This window comes from Brachyhypopomus gauderio, chromosome 1, assembly GCF_052324685.1.
Source record: "Brachyhypopomus gauderio isolate BG-103 chromosome 1, BGAUD_0.2, whole genome shotgun sequence".
Taxonomy (NCBI): Eukaryota; Metazoa; Chordata; class Actinopteri; order Gymnotiformes; family Hypopomidae; genus Brachyhypopomus; species Brachyhypopomus gauderio.
Genome location: NC_135211.1, coordinates 7,048,873 through 7,067,183, shown reverse-complemented (window position 1 = coordinate 7,067,183; position 18,311 = coordinate 7,048,873). Strand labels below are relative to the sequence as shown.

Below are 18,311 nucleotides of genomic sequence, written 5' to 3'. Positions count from 1 at the left end.
TCCTAGTTGCCTTGATGTGGTGGAATCACTTGAAAGTTTTGTTCATTTTGATTGTAATAAGAAATCACTTGAGAGGTTTGTGAATTTAGAATGTGATATGGAGTCACATTCTGGCTTATCAAAGTTAACATTTCATTTTAATGCTGATTTACAATGTGTAAAAAAGGCATTAGTAGGTTAATCTTATAAGATGAGCGTAATATAAATGTAATGTATAATTGAAGAGTCTGGAGATTTACATAAGGCACTTTGGTTATTTAAATGATAACATTTCATGTTTGCTATGACATTTGCTTTGGACTGGTTAAATAACTTACACACACACACACACACACACACACACACACATACACACACACACACACACACACACACACACACACACACACACACACACACACACACACACACACACAACTCTGTTTCCAGACTCATGGACAATGCACTAAACCTCTTTCCCCCTCCTCTCTCTCACAGGACATTGAGGCGGGAAACATGAGACCTCCCCTCCCCCTGCAGGTGCTGCTCTACGCTACGGTGATCCGGAGCCTCAAGGTGGTGTCTAAGAGAGGCTCAGGTAGGACCACAGTTGCCGTCTTCAAAAATTTTAACATTCAAACGCAAACAATGAAGAAGAAACCCTCCAGAATCGACCTGCAAGAGGTCGGGAAATGGGGGGGGGATCGCCCTGCGTTGTTCAGTGGCTCTTAGGGGTGTTGAAATAAAGATGGAGAAATATGTGATTTGTAAAGGTGGTCCTCTTTGTTTTAATGAGGAAAATGCCTTTGGAAATGGAATATTAGTCTGGGCTTAGCTGGGTTTGCAATGATGTAGTAAAATTTGAAACCAACAAGTTTAATGTATTGTATATATTTACAAGCCTGGAGAAAGGAATGCAAAACAGTGTAGAAATGTAATAAATCTGGAAAGAAAATATAGTAAATAATACAGTGTTCTTTGCTGTAGGAACTATATAAAAAATCAAAGGTTAGAGAGATTTTGATTGTATTCTATTACAATCAAAGGCTATTGTGTGTGTGTGTGTGTGTGTGTGTGTGTGTGCGTGTGCGTGCAGGCAGCCTCTCGCGCATACGTGCATGTGGGTATACGTGAGAATGTACATGTGTGTTTAATGGGGTATTTGACCATTGCTGCAGAGTGATAGCGCGCGTCGTAGCGTTAAGACTTAACGGCTCGCCGTCCCGCTTAAGTGCCCCTTGTGTTTGCTTAAAGTCGCACCTCTGCCTCTTCTGGGCTCTCTTAACTGCAGCTCAATCAATGGATAATTCTGTTTCTGACAATAATGTCTTAGCCCGTGGCACCTGTAGTGGTGCGCACCGCAGATGTGTTTCACAGCGTTTCCTCCTCTTCCCTTCGCATTTCTCTTCATCGATTATTGGTGGCGGTGGAAGATCTCCTACGTGGCCTCTTTTACAGGGAGCTGGGTCTCTGAGATCAGCAGCTCCTGTGAAGAGCAGACCGCAGGGATAGGCAGAATTATGATCTCCGACATACATTTAGGTGTGTGTGAGTTTGTGTGCGTTTTATCTGTGTAGTCACACGCGATGCTTTAGAAAGGTTGGCCTGTGCATTTACTGCATGGATGAATAGGCTTCCGTTTGGTTTGAAGAGAGGCAGGATGCGTGAGTGACTGTATAAGAATGTGTGTTTGTAGGTTTGTGCATCTCTCTCTCTCTCTCTCTCTCTCTCACACACACACACACACACACACACACACATACACACACACACGCACGCACACACACACACACACACACACACACACACACACACACACACACACACACACACACACACACACACACACACACACACTCACAGGTACAGAGAGGTGTCCCAGCTCACGCAGAGGTCCAGATGGCCTCTCTCCTGGCTTGGGCTGGCATGTACTCCACTGTCATTATCAGCACTAATCTGGGTCAGTGGGGTGTGACACTGTGCAATATTGGAGGTGTCATATGGGGACTTGGGACAGCCTGAAGGAGGGGGGGGGACAGGGGTGGGGGGGACACATTTAGTGTGGACCAGGGGGAACACCTTCAGGGTGGGACACATTCAGGGTGGAGCAGTTGGGAACACTTGGGCACCAGAGGTGTGTTTCATCAGATGTGGAGGGTGATCCTGGGGAAATATGGTGATGCAAACAGGAACCAGCAGCAATGCATTATGGGACCCATGGAGGTTTCAATACATCTTCTTTTTTCCTAACCGTGCTTGACTAGACAGAAATTGATAGAACTGAAATGTCTCTGCCATTTACCACCCATCAGGACGTGTAGGGCTTACTGGTGTTAACTGGTTTTTAAATGGGTCAGTAAGAGCATCTGCTTGATTGGCTATGATGGTACAGCCTCTCAGACGTTACAGTGATTTATAGTACCAGTCAAAATGTCTTTTTGTTTATTTTTTCCTTTTTTTCTATTTTAGAAAAACAGGGAAGGTATTCAAACAATAGAATAACAGTGTTGACTCAGTGCAGTCAACACAATGGCAGCTGTGCTAGACAATGAGCTCTTTTAACCAGTTCTGGTGCTCTGAAGATACCACAAAGTTCTGAATGAAAAGATGAAAATTCTACGTGTATTCATTTTTCAATTAATGCACACTTAATGTTTTGGAAATAAATTCATATGTAGGTTGTCAACTTTCTTTATAAACATTTGTCTTAGAAGCAAATTTAAGCCTAAACCATTAGATTAAGGTGCATTTAAGAGTGTAAACACCATACATGCAGTCAGGTGCGTCCAAACCTTTGGCTGGTGTTGTTTGGTGGTGTAGCCTCGCAGAGGTCTTCCAGTGACCTATGGTACAGCATCTCAAAGGTCGTACGGTGACCTTTGCACTGCCAAGTTCCTTTTATAGATAGACTAAAAGGTCAAGAAAGCACTAAGCTCATTGATCATGTGCCTGATGTTGGGTTTGGAATCGGTGTGTGTCCAGTGTACCTACTCATCAGTTCTTACCAGGGCTGCTGGAAGACTTCTGAGCGAATACTTTGCTTGTGATTGTTGAGAGTGTATTTCTGGTGCTGTGGGTAACTTCTTGTCACATTTTTTTCCCCTCCGCGTTTCTCTCTGCATATTGTGTGTGAAGCCCTTGAGAGCCAGACTGTGGTTAGAATAGGGAGACAGTGTGCAGGGCAGCAATGAACCAGAGGGGCTGACAGAGAGGGGCGGGGCTGACAGAGAAGGGGGCAGGGCCTGAGCATGAGACTGAGGCAGTGGGAGAGAGACAGGAAGTAGGACAGTGAGGAAGGTAATGAGCAAGACAGAGAGAGAGAGACACAGAGAGAGAGAGAGAGAGAGAGAGAGAGAGAGAGAGAGAGAGAGAGAGAGAGAGAGAGAGAGAACATAGAGATCCAGGAGGACAGGAAAGTGAATTTGGTAGAGGGAGGAAAAATGAGATGAAGGGTACAGACTGTGAGGAAATGAGAGAGAGAGAGAGAGAGAGAGAGAGAGACAGAGACAGAGACTAAGGCAGAGCATGAGGGGAGGAAGAGAGAGAAGGGGGGGTGATGAAGAACAAGCACACACACACACACATACACACTCATCTGGGTGTCTGAGCTGCTTGACTGGTTTGGCCTCATCATTGGCCAAGGCGTAGTCACATGTAAATCAGCAGGTTTGGAAATGTACCATAAATCTCTCTTAGACCCCAGGGACCTATCATTTACCACATTTTCATTATGCTTATTCATGCAAAGCCAGATTTTAAATTTTCCTTTTTTTTATCCCTGAAATGTTTGGTGTTTGTGCACTTTCAGCTGCAAATACCACATCACACTGAACAGTTTTCTCTGAAGTCTCATCAAACACCACCCATGAAGTCTTATACCACTAAATACTACCCATGTGTGTAATTCTTACCGAACACTACCCATGAAATCTTATATATTTCCCATGTGTGTAAATCTTACCAAATACCACCCATTTGTATAAATCTTACTGAACACTACCCATGAGCACTAGTCTTATGAAAAATTGGTCATGTGTTAGTCTTTTGAGACATCCCTGAATGGCCTTAGAAGTCTTTCAAAGGCTTCAGCTCATCTAGATGAGGAATGACTCACAGGAAATGATGAGCTGCTAGGTATGGGCAAAATGATCGCGTGTGTGTTACAGTAGCGCTCCTTGGAAACGCTCGCTTACACACACAGACCAATACACACATGCACGCACACACACACACATACACACACACACACACACACCTGCACACACATGCATGCACAAATACGTATGCAAACACACTCACACACACTTATTTTAAGGGTCCCTACCCTAACTACAGTTAACATTTATGACATCAATACATAACATTTATATGATTATGACATGTTAATTGCATAATGTTGACATAATATTTTAATATGTATGACCATAATATAGTATAATTAATATAATGAAATTACATTCTCCCAGTAATCCCCCGAGGATGAGGCTAGCATTTACCCCCATGAGGGGCTCAGCTGTGTCATTTGCATACACCTGTCCGGATCATTTATTTAATGATTATTTACCAATAATTAGCGATGATGAGATGAGAATGGCAGTGCGGGTGATGAAGGTTACGAGGTTTCTCCTGCTACAGTCTCACTATTATGTGCGAGATGCTTCTGTGCTGTTGAAGTCTGAAGCACACAAACAGGTTTCCACTAAAACACTCCACATTTTAGAAATGTTAATGGCGAATCACAATTAGGCCAGCTCTTTTATGGAGAATCACAATTAGCCCAGTTCTTTTATGAAGAATCACAACTAGCCCAGTTCTATGATGGAGAATCACAATTAGCTCAGTTCATTTATAAAGAATCACACACAATTAACCCAGTTCTTTTATGAAGAATCACAATTAGCCCAGTTCTTTTATGAAGAATCATACACAATTAGCCCAGTTCATTTATGAAGAATCACAACTAGCCTAGTTCTTTGATGGAGAATCACAATTAGCCCAGTTCTTTTATGAAGAATCTCAACTAGCCTAGTTCTTTGATGGATAATCACAATTAGCTCAGTTCTTTTATGGAGAATCACAATTAGCCCTGTTCTTTTATGAAGAATCACACACAATTAGCCCAATTCATTTATGAAGAATCACCATTAGCCCAGTTCGTTTATGAAGAATCACAACTAGCCTAGTTATTTGATGGAGAATCACAATTAGCCCAGTTCTTTTATGAAGAATCACAACTAGCCTAGTTCTTTGATGGAGAATCACAATTAGCCCAGTTCATTTATGAAGAATCACAATTAGCCCAGTTCTATGATGGAGAATCACAATTAGCTCAGTTCATTTATGGAGAATCACAATTAGCCCAGTTCTTTTATGAAGAATCACAACTAGCCCCGGTTGTTTTATGGAAAATCACAACTAGCCTATTTCTTTTATGGAGAATCACAATTAGCCCAGTAATTTTTCATAACAGGTTGCACTCATTATTGTGCCTTACAGTGCTTTTTTTATACAAATCGTTGTAATAAAGAGTTTCTGAATATCTTAATAATGCAGTAAAAACACGTTTCACACCGGTGCACACAGAGAATCTCTAAGCATGCCAATTTTCACACTATCTAACATACTCTGCATTTGAAGGGATATTACAGATTTATCATCAGCATTTTTCATCTCTCTCTCTCTCTCTATATATATATATATATATATATATATATATATATATATATATATATATATACAGTTGTGATCAAATTTATTCAACCCCCACTGAAATAAAGTGTTTTGGCCAGTTTGACATTGATTTTGATCATTTCAGTCATCTTATTTACAATTATATCAAAGAGGCACTTATAAATTAGACAAACATAACATAATATTTATGATGGAATAACCACAAATGTCTTTACTGTGCTCACATCATTATCAGTTTTATTCAACCCCCTAGTGACATTATTTTTTAGTACTTAGTACAACATCCTTTTCCAGTTATGACAGCTTTCAAACGTGAAGCATAGCTTGACACAAGTGTCTTGCAGCGACCTATGGGTATCTTAGCCCATTCTTCATGGGCAAAAGCCTCCAGTTCAGTCACATTCTTAGGCTTGCGCACTGCAACTGCCTTCTTTAGGTCCCACCAGAGGTTCTCAATTGGATTTAAGTCTGGTGATTGCGATGGCCACTCTAGAATGTTCCAGCCTTTCATGTTCAACCATGCTCTAGTGGACTTGGATGTGTGCTTCGGATCATTGTCCTGTTGGAAGGTCCAACGTCTCCCAAGCCGCAGGTTTGTGACTGACTCCATCACATTTTCCTCCAAGATCTCCTGGTACTGAAGGGAATTCATTGTACCCTGCACACGTTGAAGCTTTCCTGTACCATTAGAAGCAAAACAGCCCCAAAGCATAACTGACCCCCCGCCATGCTTCACAGTAGGCAAGGTGTTCTTTTGTTCATAAGCCTGGTTCTTCCTTCTCCAAACATAGCGCTGGTCCATTGTCCCAAACAGTTCTAATTTAGTTTCCAAAACCTGTTCCAAAACCTTTGTGGCTTGTCCACATGACTTTTGGCATACTGCAGTCGACTTTTCTTGTTCTTTGGAGTCAGCAAGGGGGTGCGTCTGGGCGTTCTGGCATGGAGGTCTTCGTTATGCAGTGCGCGCCTTATTGTCTGAGCTGAAACTTCAGTGCCCACATCTGACAGGTCTTTTTTCAGTTCCTTAGCAGTCACGCGGGGATTTTTCTCCACATTACGCTTCAGGTAGCGCACAGCAGTTGCGGTCAGGATCTTCTTTTTGCCACGACCAGGTAACGTTTCCACTGTGCCCTTTAACTTGAACTTGCGAATGATACTTCCGATAGTGTCTCTTGGAATATTTAACAACTTCGCAATCTTTTTATATCCATTGCCATTCTTGTGAAGAGCAATAACCTCTTCTCTTGTCTTCTGGGACCATTCTCTTGCCTTCACCATGCTTGGAAACACACCAGTAGATGTCTAGAAGGAGCTGAGTATCACAGTCCTTTTAAATCTGCCTAATTGGTGCTTATCATGCTTGATTGCTGCTCGTTGACATCCACAGATGTTTTCAATACCTGATGGAAAACACTGGAATGAACCTCTGTTCTTAGGAGTGGTAGTCGTAAAGGGGTTGAATAATTGTGTCAATGAAGAAATCACAAAAAGGCCATTTAATACTTTATGACAAAAAAAATTGATGCTATCTTAGTTGCATTTAGTTCTTTAACAAGTCCTTGTAAGATTTCATTATGAACACAATTACAAATGTGCACTGAATTCCATAAAACCCTTCGCAGCATTGGGGGTTGAATAAATTTGATCACAACTGTATATATATATATATATATATAATGTATGCAAAGGCACTTTGCTTGCACAGCAGATGAAGGACCTCTGTCTGAAATGTCCTGTTTCTCTGGAAACCTTGCGTACTTCACCACGGCTGTGATTGGTGAATGTCTGTGCAGAGCTCTCTGTGAGCTCTAGCGCCCGTACCCTGATGTTTTTATCATGGCACTGCGTGAAGAACTGGTTCAGGATGTCAGGGAGTACAGCGACATGGCCAATCTGGAGTGTCGCTGTTGTAGTCGGTCATATCGGTCATGGACCGAAAGCCTTTCCACATGCCACACGGGTTATTGCTCTATAAGTGGCCTTCTGTCTGCTGTTTCTATGTTCAGTTAGCTTCCATAATGCCTCCCCCGTCCTCACTGACTTCTCTGTACGCCTCTGTTTGGCCAATCTCGAAGGCAGTGTCCTGAGCCTTCAGCAAAGACTGTACTTTCTTTTCCGGCCATGGGTGTTTATTCAGATACACCCCAATGGTTGTGGTGGCTGGTACTGTCTTGGTGCAGACATCAGTGTAAGCAGGTACATTCCCCTGTGTCGGCCCTGTCTGATTACAGGCCATGGTCTCAGTCCAGTTCTGCAGTTCAGGGACCCATAGGATGAACTCACTACCAATGAGACTGAGGTGTGGAGATCTATAGTTTTATAAGCTCACGGGATGTTTGTATAAACTTGTTTGCAGATATTCCACATAAGGCTCCTGGTCGACGATTGTCCACATCTCACATCGGGTCAAAGATGTAAAATATCTCAAGTTTCCAAATATAATGGGAGTTTTGCTGAGAAACTCATTGGTTATAATAGAAGCCTGTAATAAGACTCATATGTGACACATCCATTCATGACTTTCAGATGAAAGCACTTTGCAGTACACAGGGCAAAAGGCATCTGCGCCACATTATGAAAATGCCAAAGAAAGGCAAGACAAAGAATTCTTAATCGCTGCATTTATGTTTTAATAAATGCAGAAAATCTGCATATGTGGAAAACTTTCTTTTGATAGGTCTACTGAGCAAATTAAATGCAGATGGACTGGATTAAGTCACAAAACCGTGGCAAGTGTGATCACTCAGTGACATCACTAATGAGGCTCTACTCTTATCTTCCAAGGGAACATGTGTAACTTCAACCCACATGCACACTCGGACATGGGTGAGCCTGCTTAATTTATAGATACACACAAATACAGTGTGCAACTTAAACACGCAGACACACACAGACATGGGCGAGGGCCCAAAGACACATGCAAGCACACACAATCATGAGTGAGCACACACACATATGCATGATGGAAAAGATCAAGGAAGATGGAGGGAAATTCATCTCACACACACACACACACACACACACACACACACACACACACACACACACAAACACGTACACGTAGGTCAGGGGTTCTTTCTTTTATGTTCTTACACACATTTGCGAGAGTGCCTTCACTGCTGTGATGCCACATCAATGTCAGAACTAAAAGGTGCAAAACACAAGGTGAAAAATACCAATCTCTCTATTTTAACATTTGTGCGTGTAAATAATCCCACTCACGAGCGTAAGCGTCAAACTCGCGAGCGCAGAAAGAATTACGTGCGCATTTATTATAATCTGCTCAAACTCTGTCTCAAATGGCTCTTCCTTCTTTGATTTGATAGTTGTCCACGCACACCAAGTACATCACCCTCGACAGCTCTGAGCGCGAGTTTTGACGTGGGCGTGATTCTGACAGTTTGGGGGCGGGTTCTTGGCTTGTTTCTGTAACTAAATGCTATTGGCCGATGGCTCGTAGTCCTGTGACTGACTGCACACGGTGTGAAGATGAAGATGGTGGCTGAGGAGGCACACAGACGAGTTAGCAAACTTGAAGCATCTATCTAGTGTGCCATGACAACTGAACAGTCCAGCTTAACACTTTTTATGAGTACACATTCACTGATTCTCAATACCCATTTGCCACTTATGAGTTTAGTAATGTGCTCATAGATATTCAGTAGTTATGAGTTATTAGTTACGAGATAGTAAAACAATTTAGTCTGCAGCTTCCGTTGTAGTACTTAAACCTGCAAGACTCTGCACTTTTGAGAATTAATTCCCAGTAGGTAGATTCAACATCAGGACAGGCTGAGTTGTCTCCACGGTGTCAGTTACCGTGCAACCGTTCACCATGCAGGCTGACAGTGTGGTGAATTTGTCTCTTAAAGTAACGATCAAAGAAGACAAGTGACAAGGTGCCATGGCAACTCTTCTCCACTACGCGGAACAAAGGTGTATAGTGGCAAATGAATGAGATACATTATGTGAACTATAAGGGCTTCAAATGATGCAGTGTGCTAACTCAAACCACGTATTAAAACATGTAGCTTTTTCTTCACCTCAGTATCACACATTATTTCTCCTGATGTGTTTTGCACTTTATTATGACGTTAAACATGCAGCTATTACTGATTAATACAGATATTACTGATTAATACAGCTGGTACTGTTTAATACAGATATTACTGATTATTACATCTGTTACTGATTAATACAGCTGTTACTAATTAATACAGCTATTGCTTATTAATACAGCTGTTACTGATTAATATAGCTGTTGCTGATTAATACAGATGAAATTGATGAATACAGATATTACTGATTGATACAGCTATTACCGATTCATATAGATATTACTGATTAATATACAGCTGTTGCTGATTAATACAACTGTTACTTATTAATACAGCTATTACCGATTAATACAGATATTACTGATTAATACAGCTGTTGCTGATTAATCCAGATATTACTGATTAATACAGCTGTTGCTCACTAATACAGATAATACTGATTAAAAGTGATATTACTGATTAATACAGCTATTACCGATAAATAATGCTATTATTGATTAAAACAGATATTGCATATCATTATAGCTGTTAGCTATTAACTAAACTAACTAAACTTACATTTTGTAACATTAGCATTACCAATATACTAGAGCCTGTATCCTGACATAAACACATGACACTGTGGAGACAACTCGATCTGTCAAACCCGTCCTCAATCTGAACTTATTTATTGCAAAGTAATTCTGGAAAGAGCATTAAACTGCAGGTTTGAGTGCTACAGAACAGGCAGTAGGCTAAATTATTGAACTAACCCACGTTGAAACGAGGCAGCCCTCGCACTGTCAGAACCTCCCCCTTGTCTCGAGCTCAGAGCTCGGTAATGTAATGTATATGTCTTTTGAGGAAACAGCCCTTAGAGAATGCAAAAAAACCACACACAGTTGGAGATGATGTTACAATAAAAACACGTTCAGGTCTTCTTTCTGCCCCTCACGAGTTTCACATCTGCTCTCGTGGGTCGATTATTTACACACACAAATGTAAAAGCAGGTAGATTGATATCTATCACCTTCTGTTTTTGCACCCTCTAGCCTATGCCCTTCTGAGAGAGAGAGAGAGAGAGAGAGAGAGAGAGAGAGAGAGAGAGAGAGAGAGAGAGAGAGAGAGAGAGATTCATTATATCTATTAGACAGTAATCCTCCCCCTCTTCAGTTGGTCAGTGGTGGTGAATAATGACTGTTAATAATTAATAATTAATAATATAATGAACAATGTTAATAATTAATAATTGTTTTGTAGATACATAATTTTCCTCTCATACCTGTTTCCTCTTTCTTGGTTACGTTCATTTTCTTTGGCAGTAATGTACCTTATAAAATTGATGCCAGTACAGCATTCTTGAATCGAATTCAGAGAGAGAAAGGAAGATTATCCTCGTTTAAGGCAAACTGCTCGAGAAGCTTTGCCCAGTGATATAGTACCATATACATATATATAGCACCATGTACCTGTGCATCTTTGTAGCAAATGTTCCCTAAAACCAAAAAGGTCTTTTCATCTGCTGGGACTGAATCATTACTGGGACTATGTGCTACCTGGACCTCGGAGTCAGTGGGCTTTCTATTGTCCCTGTACCTCATGGTTCTCCGTGTCCGCGGTCGGGCCGTGTGCTCTGACGACAGACTGCGTCAGACTGCTGCTTGACTCTTGGTTACTTTTCCACTGCACTGTTCACCCAAACAGTTTGACAAAACAGTGTTTTCACTGAGAGAGAGGTGCCTCTCTGGGTGGTGAGACAGTTTATGGATAGGTGCCTCTCTGGGTGGTGAGACAGTTTATGGATAGGTGCCTCTCTGGGTGGTGAGACAGTTTATGGATAGGTGCCTCTCTGAGTGGTGAGACAGTTTATGGATAGGTGCCTCTCTGAGTGGTGAGACAGTTTATGGAGAGGTGCCTCTCTGGGTGGTGAGACAGTTTATGGAGAGGTGCCTCTCTGGGTGGTGTGACAGTTTATGGATAGGTGCCTCTCTGGGTGTAACGCGAACCCCCAGGGAACAGGGGACTCGCGGGGTTTTTGTAGGAGATGAACCCAGGGGCAAAGCCCAAAAGAAAACACGATGAACTGAGACCTCCGCCACTAAGCGGGAAAAGCAGGAAACAAAAAACTGAGTGAAAAACTCAGAAAACGAGAACAAAAAACACACGGAGGAAACCACTCAACGTGTCGTGACAAAAGGAGCACAAACGAACAAAGTAAAAACAAGCCAGGGAAGGGAGCTGGCTGAAAACAAAAGCACACGGAGGAAACCACTCGACGTGTCGTAACAAAAAGGAGCACAAACAAACAAAATAAATACAAGCCAGGGAAGGGAGCTGGCTGAAAACAAAAGGCACAAAAAACTAAAATTTAGAGAAGAAAACAGCTTGGGGAAAACTTGAGAAAGGCCAGTAAGGGCGCAGGAGAGGATACCTCGAAAAACAGTAGAGAGAGTGAGAGAGAGACGACTGCTCAAACCGGGTAACAGGCTGGCTGCAAGAGCGAGAGGCAACAAACAACTCAGCAGTGAGGCACTGCAACCGTGCCCATTAAATAGGGGAAGGCACAGCTGCAGGTCCTCACCGCTGATTGTGTCTCCCACGAGTATTAGCTCGTGGGTTCCCTCTGGTGGTGACAGGAGGGATGGTCCTGGTCCCAGCCCTGACAGAGCCCCCCCTCCTAGGCCCGAGACCCCGCGGGCCCAGAGCGACAGCCCTGTCGCGGAAGAAGTCAGAAATCAGGGCTGGACTCAGGATACGGGACCGAGGAACCCAGGAGCGCTCCTCGGGCCCGTACCCCTCCCAATCAACGAGGAACTGCTCGCGACCCCGGACTCGGCGCACGTCCAACAGACGACGGACAGTGTAGGTGGGGGACCCGCCGATGACACGTGGGGCAGGCGGGGCGGCAGCCCGCGGGCCGCCGCACAGAAACGGCCGAAGGAGAGACACGTGAAATACGGGATGAACCCGCATGGACGGAGGGAGCGCCAGGCGGTAAGTAACCGGGTTGATCTTCCTAGCCACCTTGAAGGGGCCCAGAAAACGAGGGGCCAGTTTACGGGTACCCCCGCGGATTGGCAGATCCTTAGCTGCCAACCACACCCTCTGCCCGGTACGAAAAGACAACGCAGGGAGACGCCGCTTGTCCGCGTTACGGCGATAAGCAGAGGATGCCCTAAGCAAGGCCCTACGAGCTTGCTGCCAAGCCCTGCGACAACGCCGGACCTGCGCCACGGCCCCGGGGACTGCCACATCCTTTTCCTGGTCGGCAAACATCGGCGGGGCGAAACCGAACAGGCATTCGAAAGGCGACATGCCCAACGACGAATGCCACAATGTGTTGTGGGCGAACCCTGCCCAAACGAGATGATCAGACCAGGAAGCCGGGTTGGTAGAGGCCAGACAACGCAAGGTCTGTTCAAGGTCTTGGTTAACCCTCTCAGTTTGCCCGTTGGATTGGGGGTGAAACCCAGATGATAAGCTGGCTTTGGCACCAAGGAGGCCCAGGAATGCCTGCCAGAACCGGCTAGTGAATTGGGGACCCCGGTCTGACACCACATCCCTGGGAAAACCGTAGTTCCTCACCACATGAGTAAGGAGGAGGGAGGCAGTTTCCCGGGCCGAGGGGAGTTTGGGAAGCCCTATAAACTTGCTGAATTTAGAGAAGCGGTCAACGATAACGAGGATGGTGGTGAGGCCCCTAGAGGAAGGGAGACCCGTGACAAAGTCCAGGGAAACATGGGACCAAGGCCTAGAGGGTATGGGTAGAGGATGGAGCAATCCTCTTGGTTTACTGCGCGGTGCCTTGCCCCGATTACAAGTCTCACAGGTGGCCACGAAGGACCCGACCGCCTGATCCATCTGAGGCCACCAGAACCTCCGTCTGATGAACTCCAAAGTCCTACGCGCCCCAGGGTGGGCCGTGAAACGTGCCATATGACCCCAGGTAAGGACCTTGCGCCGCACCGCGGTAGGCACGTAAAGACACCCGGGTGGTTCCCCACCAGGACCAGGCTCTTTAGGGAGCTCCTTAAGGACCAGTTTTTCAATGTCCCACTGAATGGGAGCGACCACCACCTCAGGGGAGAGCACGGTCCCGGGGGGGTCGGTCTCGGGATCCGGCTCCCACTGCCTGGACAGGGCGTCGGGCTTCGTGTTTTTAGACCCCGGGCGGTAGGACAGCGTAAACTCGAAGCGGCTAAAAAACAAGGCCCACCTAGCCTGTCTGGGGTTGAGCCGTTTGGCCTGCTGGAGGTAGGACAAGTTCTTATGATCCGACCATACTAGGAAAGGATGGCAGGCCCCCTCGAGCCAGTGGCGCCATTCCTCAAGTGCCAGCTTGACGGCTAGTAGCTCCTTGTCCCCCACATCGTACCTCCGCTCTGCGGGGGTAAAACGATGTGAGAAGTAAGCGCATGGGTGCAATCGTGGTGGTTCGCCCACCCGCTGGGACAGGATGGCCCCTACTCCCATGTCGGACGCGTCGGTTTCAACAATAAAGGGTAACTCGGGATCGGGCACTCGCAAAACCGGAGCCCCTATAAAGCGTTTCTTGAGGTCCTCGAATGCCTTTTGAGCCTCAGGGGTCCATACGAACCCTCCCGTTCTCTTACTGGTGAGAGCAAAGAGAGGGGCGGCTACGGAACTGTAACCCTTGATAAAGCGCCTGTAAAAATTGGCAAAACCAAGGAAGCGTTGAACAAGGCGTACCGACGTGGGGGTGGGCCATTGGGCCACCGCGCGAGTTTTAGCTGGATCCATGGCCAGCTGGTTCTTAGAAACTACGAACCCTAGAAATGACACCTCTTCAGCGTGAAAAACCGATTTCTCCAGCTTGACGTACAGGTGATTTTCTAGAAGGAGTTGGAGTACCCGTCTCACGTGCTGCACGTGTTCCTCAAGGGATCGACTATAGATAAGTATATCATCTAAATACACGTATACATATCTGTCGAGTGCTTCTCGTAGTACTTCGTTAACGAAGCGTTGAAATACCGCGGGAGCGTTCATCAAACCAAAGGGCATGACCAAATATTCGTAGTGCCCTGAGGGCGTGATGAAAGCGGTTTTCCACTCATCCCCTTCTCTCACCCGTAACAGGTTGTAAGCACTCCGCAGGTCTAACTTAGTGAAAACCGACGCCTGCTGTAAGGCTTCAAAAGCGGATGACATGAGCGGAAGGGGATGACGGTCCTTTACTGTGATTTTATTCAAACCCCTATAGTCAATGCAGGGCCGGAGCCCCCCGTCTTTTTTCCCCACAAAGAAAAACCCGGCCCCGGCCGGGGATGTGGACGGCCTAATAATCCCAGCAGCAAGGGATTCCTGGATGTATTCCTCCATAGCTTTGCGTTCGGGCAATGCTAATGAAAACAACCGCCCCCTAGGAGGAGAAGTACCGGGGAGGAGATTGATGGCGATGTCGTGAGCTCTGTGAATAGGTAAGAAGCCGGCTTTACGCTTACTGAAAACTTCTTTTAGGTCATGATAAGCGACAGGGACCTTCTCAAGACCTTTGACCTCTCCCTGGCCTCCCCCTTGGGGTGTCCGGAGAGGAGTCAAGCACGACTTCTCACACACTCCACCCCAACGACTGATGGTAAGATTAAGCCAATCTATGTCTGGGTTATGGCGTTGGAGCCAAGGGAAGCCCAAAATGAGTCGGAGTCTGGGTGCTGCTATGACGTAGGGGGTGATGGTTTCATGGTGAGTACCTATTTCAACAGACAGGGGAATGGTTTGGTGGGTGATTAGTCCGGAGGTAAGCACACGACCATCGACTGCAGATACCGAGAGCGGTTTGTCCAAGGGGACCAGGGGAATAGCGAGAGACGACACAAGAGAGGCGTCGATGAAATTACCCGCGGCACCAGAGTCGACTAACGCCAGCAGCCTATGTTCACTGGACCCCCTCCATGAGATGACCACCTGGGGAGTCAGACCGGAAGCAGGGGAATAGCTGTCATGACCCGTCGGGTGTACCCCATTCACCGACGGGTCTGCTCTTTTCCCTGCAGTTCGGGGCAGTTAGCGATTTTGTGTTGGGGGTCCCCACAATAAAGGCACCTACCCCCGCGCAAGCGTTCTTGCCTCTCCACTCTTGAGAGACGCGCGTGACCCAACTGCATAGGCTGTTCACTTTTCTCCTCGGTCTCGGTTGCTGTTTTGCGCAAAGGGGTTTTGGTAGACGGGACGTGTTTACCCTGTGACCGCCGGTGTTGTTTACGGTCGCGTAGGCGATTGTCGATTCTGATGGTGAGTTCGATCAAGCTGTCGAGGTCAGCAGGAGGGTCCCTGAGGGACAACTCGTCTTTGATTTCCTCACTCAACCCCTCCATGTAAATGGCCCCTAAAGCCTCTGATCCCCAATCGCTTTCTGCCGCCAGGGTACGGAATTGTAGGGAGTACTCGGCAACCGTTAAATTGCCCTGGCGCATACGCAATAATTTGGAACCTGTTAGGCCGCCAGATGCGGGGTGGTAAAACGCCTGCCGCATAACCTGTGAGAAGCGTTCAAATGTCGCGCAGGTCTCAGGCTGTTTCTCCCAAACGGGGGTGGCCCACTGTAACGCCTTTCCTGAGAGCAGAGCCATCACGTATGCGACTTTGGACCGTTCAGAGGGAAAATGTGACGGTTGTTGCTCGAATATGAGGGAGCATTGGAGCAAAAAACCCCTGCACTCATCGGGATCACCGCTGTACCGCGCAGGAGCAGGCAGTACAGGCTCGCTATGAGCAATGTTGGCTGACTTGGGTGATGCAGCAGGAGCGAGAGTGCTAGGGGAAGCATTTGATTGACTGGCTCCCTGGACAGCGGTAGAGATGTTTAGCAGCTGAGCTAGGATCTGTTGTAATGCCCGTTCGTGCCTACCAATAGCCTGTCCTTGCATAGCGAGAGCTGATCTCAACTCGCCGATATCTAGAGGGTTTGCCGGGTCCATAGTCAGAAAGGCTGAGTTGTTCTGTAACGCGAACCCCCAGGGAACAGGGGACTCGCGGGGTTTTTGTAGGAGATGAACCCAGGGGCAAAGCCCAAAAGAAAACACGATGAACTGAGACCTCCGCCACTAAGCGGGAAAAGCAGGAAACAAAAAACTGAGTGAAAAACTCAGAAAACGAGAACAAAAAACACACGGAGGAAACCACTCAACGTGTCGTGACAAAAGGAGCACAAACGAACAAAGTAAAAACAAGCCAGGGAAGGGAGCTGGCTGAAAACAAAAGCACACGGAGGAAACCACTCGACGTGTCGTAACAAAAAGGAGCACAAACAAACAAAATAAATACAAGCCAGGGAAGGGAGCTGGCTGAAAACAAAAGGCACAAAAAACTAAAATTTAGAGAAGAAAACAGCTTGGGGAAAACTTGAGAAAGGCCAGTAAGGGCGCAGGAGAGGATACCTCGAAAAACAGTAGAGAGAGTGAGAGAGAGACGACTGCTCAAACCGGGTAACAGGCTGGCTGCAAGAGCGAGAGGCAACAAACAACTCAGCAGTGAGGCACTGCAACCGTGCCCATTAAATAGGGGAAGGCACAGCTGCAGGTCCTCACCGCTGATTGTGTCTCCCACGAGTATTAGCTCGTGGGTTCCCTCTGGTGGTGACAGGAGGGATGGTCCTGGTCCCAGCCCTGACACTGGGTGGTGAGACAGTTTATGGATAGGTGCCTCTCTGAGTGGTGAGACAGTTTATGGATAGGTGCCTCTCTGAGTGGTGAGACAGTTTATGGATAGGTGCCTCTCTGAGTGGTGAGACAGTTTATGGATAGGTGCCTCTCTGAGGGCCGAGGCAGTTTATGGAGGGATGCCTCTCTGGGTGGTGAGACAGTTTATGGAGAGGTGCCTCTCTGAGTGGTGAGACAGTTTATGGAGAGATGCCTCTCTGGGTGGTGAGACAGTTTATGGAGAAATGCCTCTCTGAGGGGGGAGACAGTTTATGGAGAGATGCCTCTCTGAGGGGTGAGAGTTTATGGAGGGATGCCTCTCTGAGGAGTGAGACAGTTTATGGAGAGACGCCTCTCTGGGTGGTGAGACAGTTTATGGATAGGTGCCTCTCTGAGGAGTGAGACAGTTTATGGAGAGATGCCTCTCTGGATGGTGAGACAGTTTATTGGGAGATGCCTCTCTGAGGGGTGAGACAGCATCTGGGAATACAACTGTGCACTAGAAGCACACGCCCTCAGACCCAGACCCTCCCCTCGTCCTGTCCCAGCATGCACTGCCTCATCCCGCACCTCCCGCACAGTTTTACGCGCTGCCATAATTTTTGCGGGAACCGTCAAGGGCAATGCTGACAGTAGATTTAAAACGCATTTTTTTTTCTCCAGGACGACAGGAAGTCAGGATCAATACTTCAGTTAAAAATGGTTCCGACTCCTGACCTGAAGAGGACCATTCGCAGTCTGACCAATAAGAGGCTGCCGCTAATTGGAATAGACAGTGATTTTTTACAAGGGCGTCAGCCGCTCACAGATTCAATTAGAGCTGTTCACTTGGCTTTGTAATTGATATTAAAAGCTGTTAAATATGGCGGCAGAGTGTCAGGAGTGATGGGAGGAGGTTATTCCCTGTGAGGAGAGAAGGCGCCCTTGGTGTTGGGCTGCAGCT

At 46.2% G+C, this 18,311-nt stretch overlaps 1 protein-coding gene across 5 annotated transcripts in view; it reads left to right on the top strand.

Moving 5' to 3' along the window:
- The window catches only part of il1rapl1b (interleukin 1 receptor accessory protein-like 1b), a 310,446-nt gene that overhangs the window by 34,382 nt on the left and 257,753 nt on the right, over positions 1-18,311 (top strand). For all 5 annotated transcript variants that reach the window (XM_076972391.1, XM_076972239.1, XM_076972313.1 and 2 more), the window contains exon 2: positions 478-577. In XM_076972391.1, coding sequence (XP_076828506.1) covers positions 496-577 — 82 coding nt within the window. In that variant the 5' untranslated portion in view covers positions 478-495. The remainder of the gene's footprint in view (positions 1-477; positions 578-18,311) is intronic.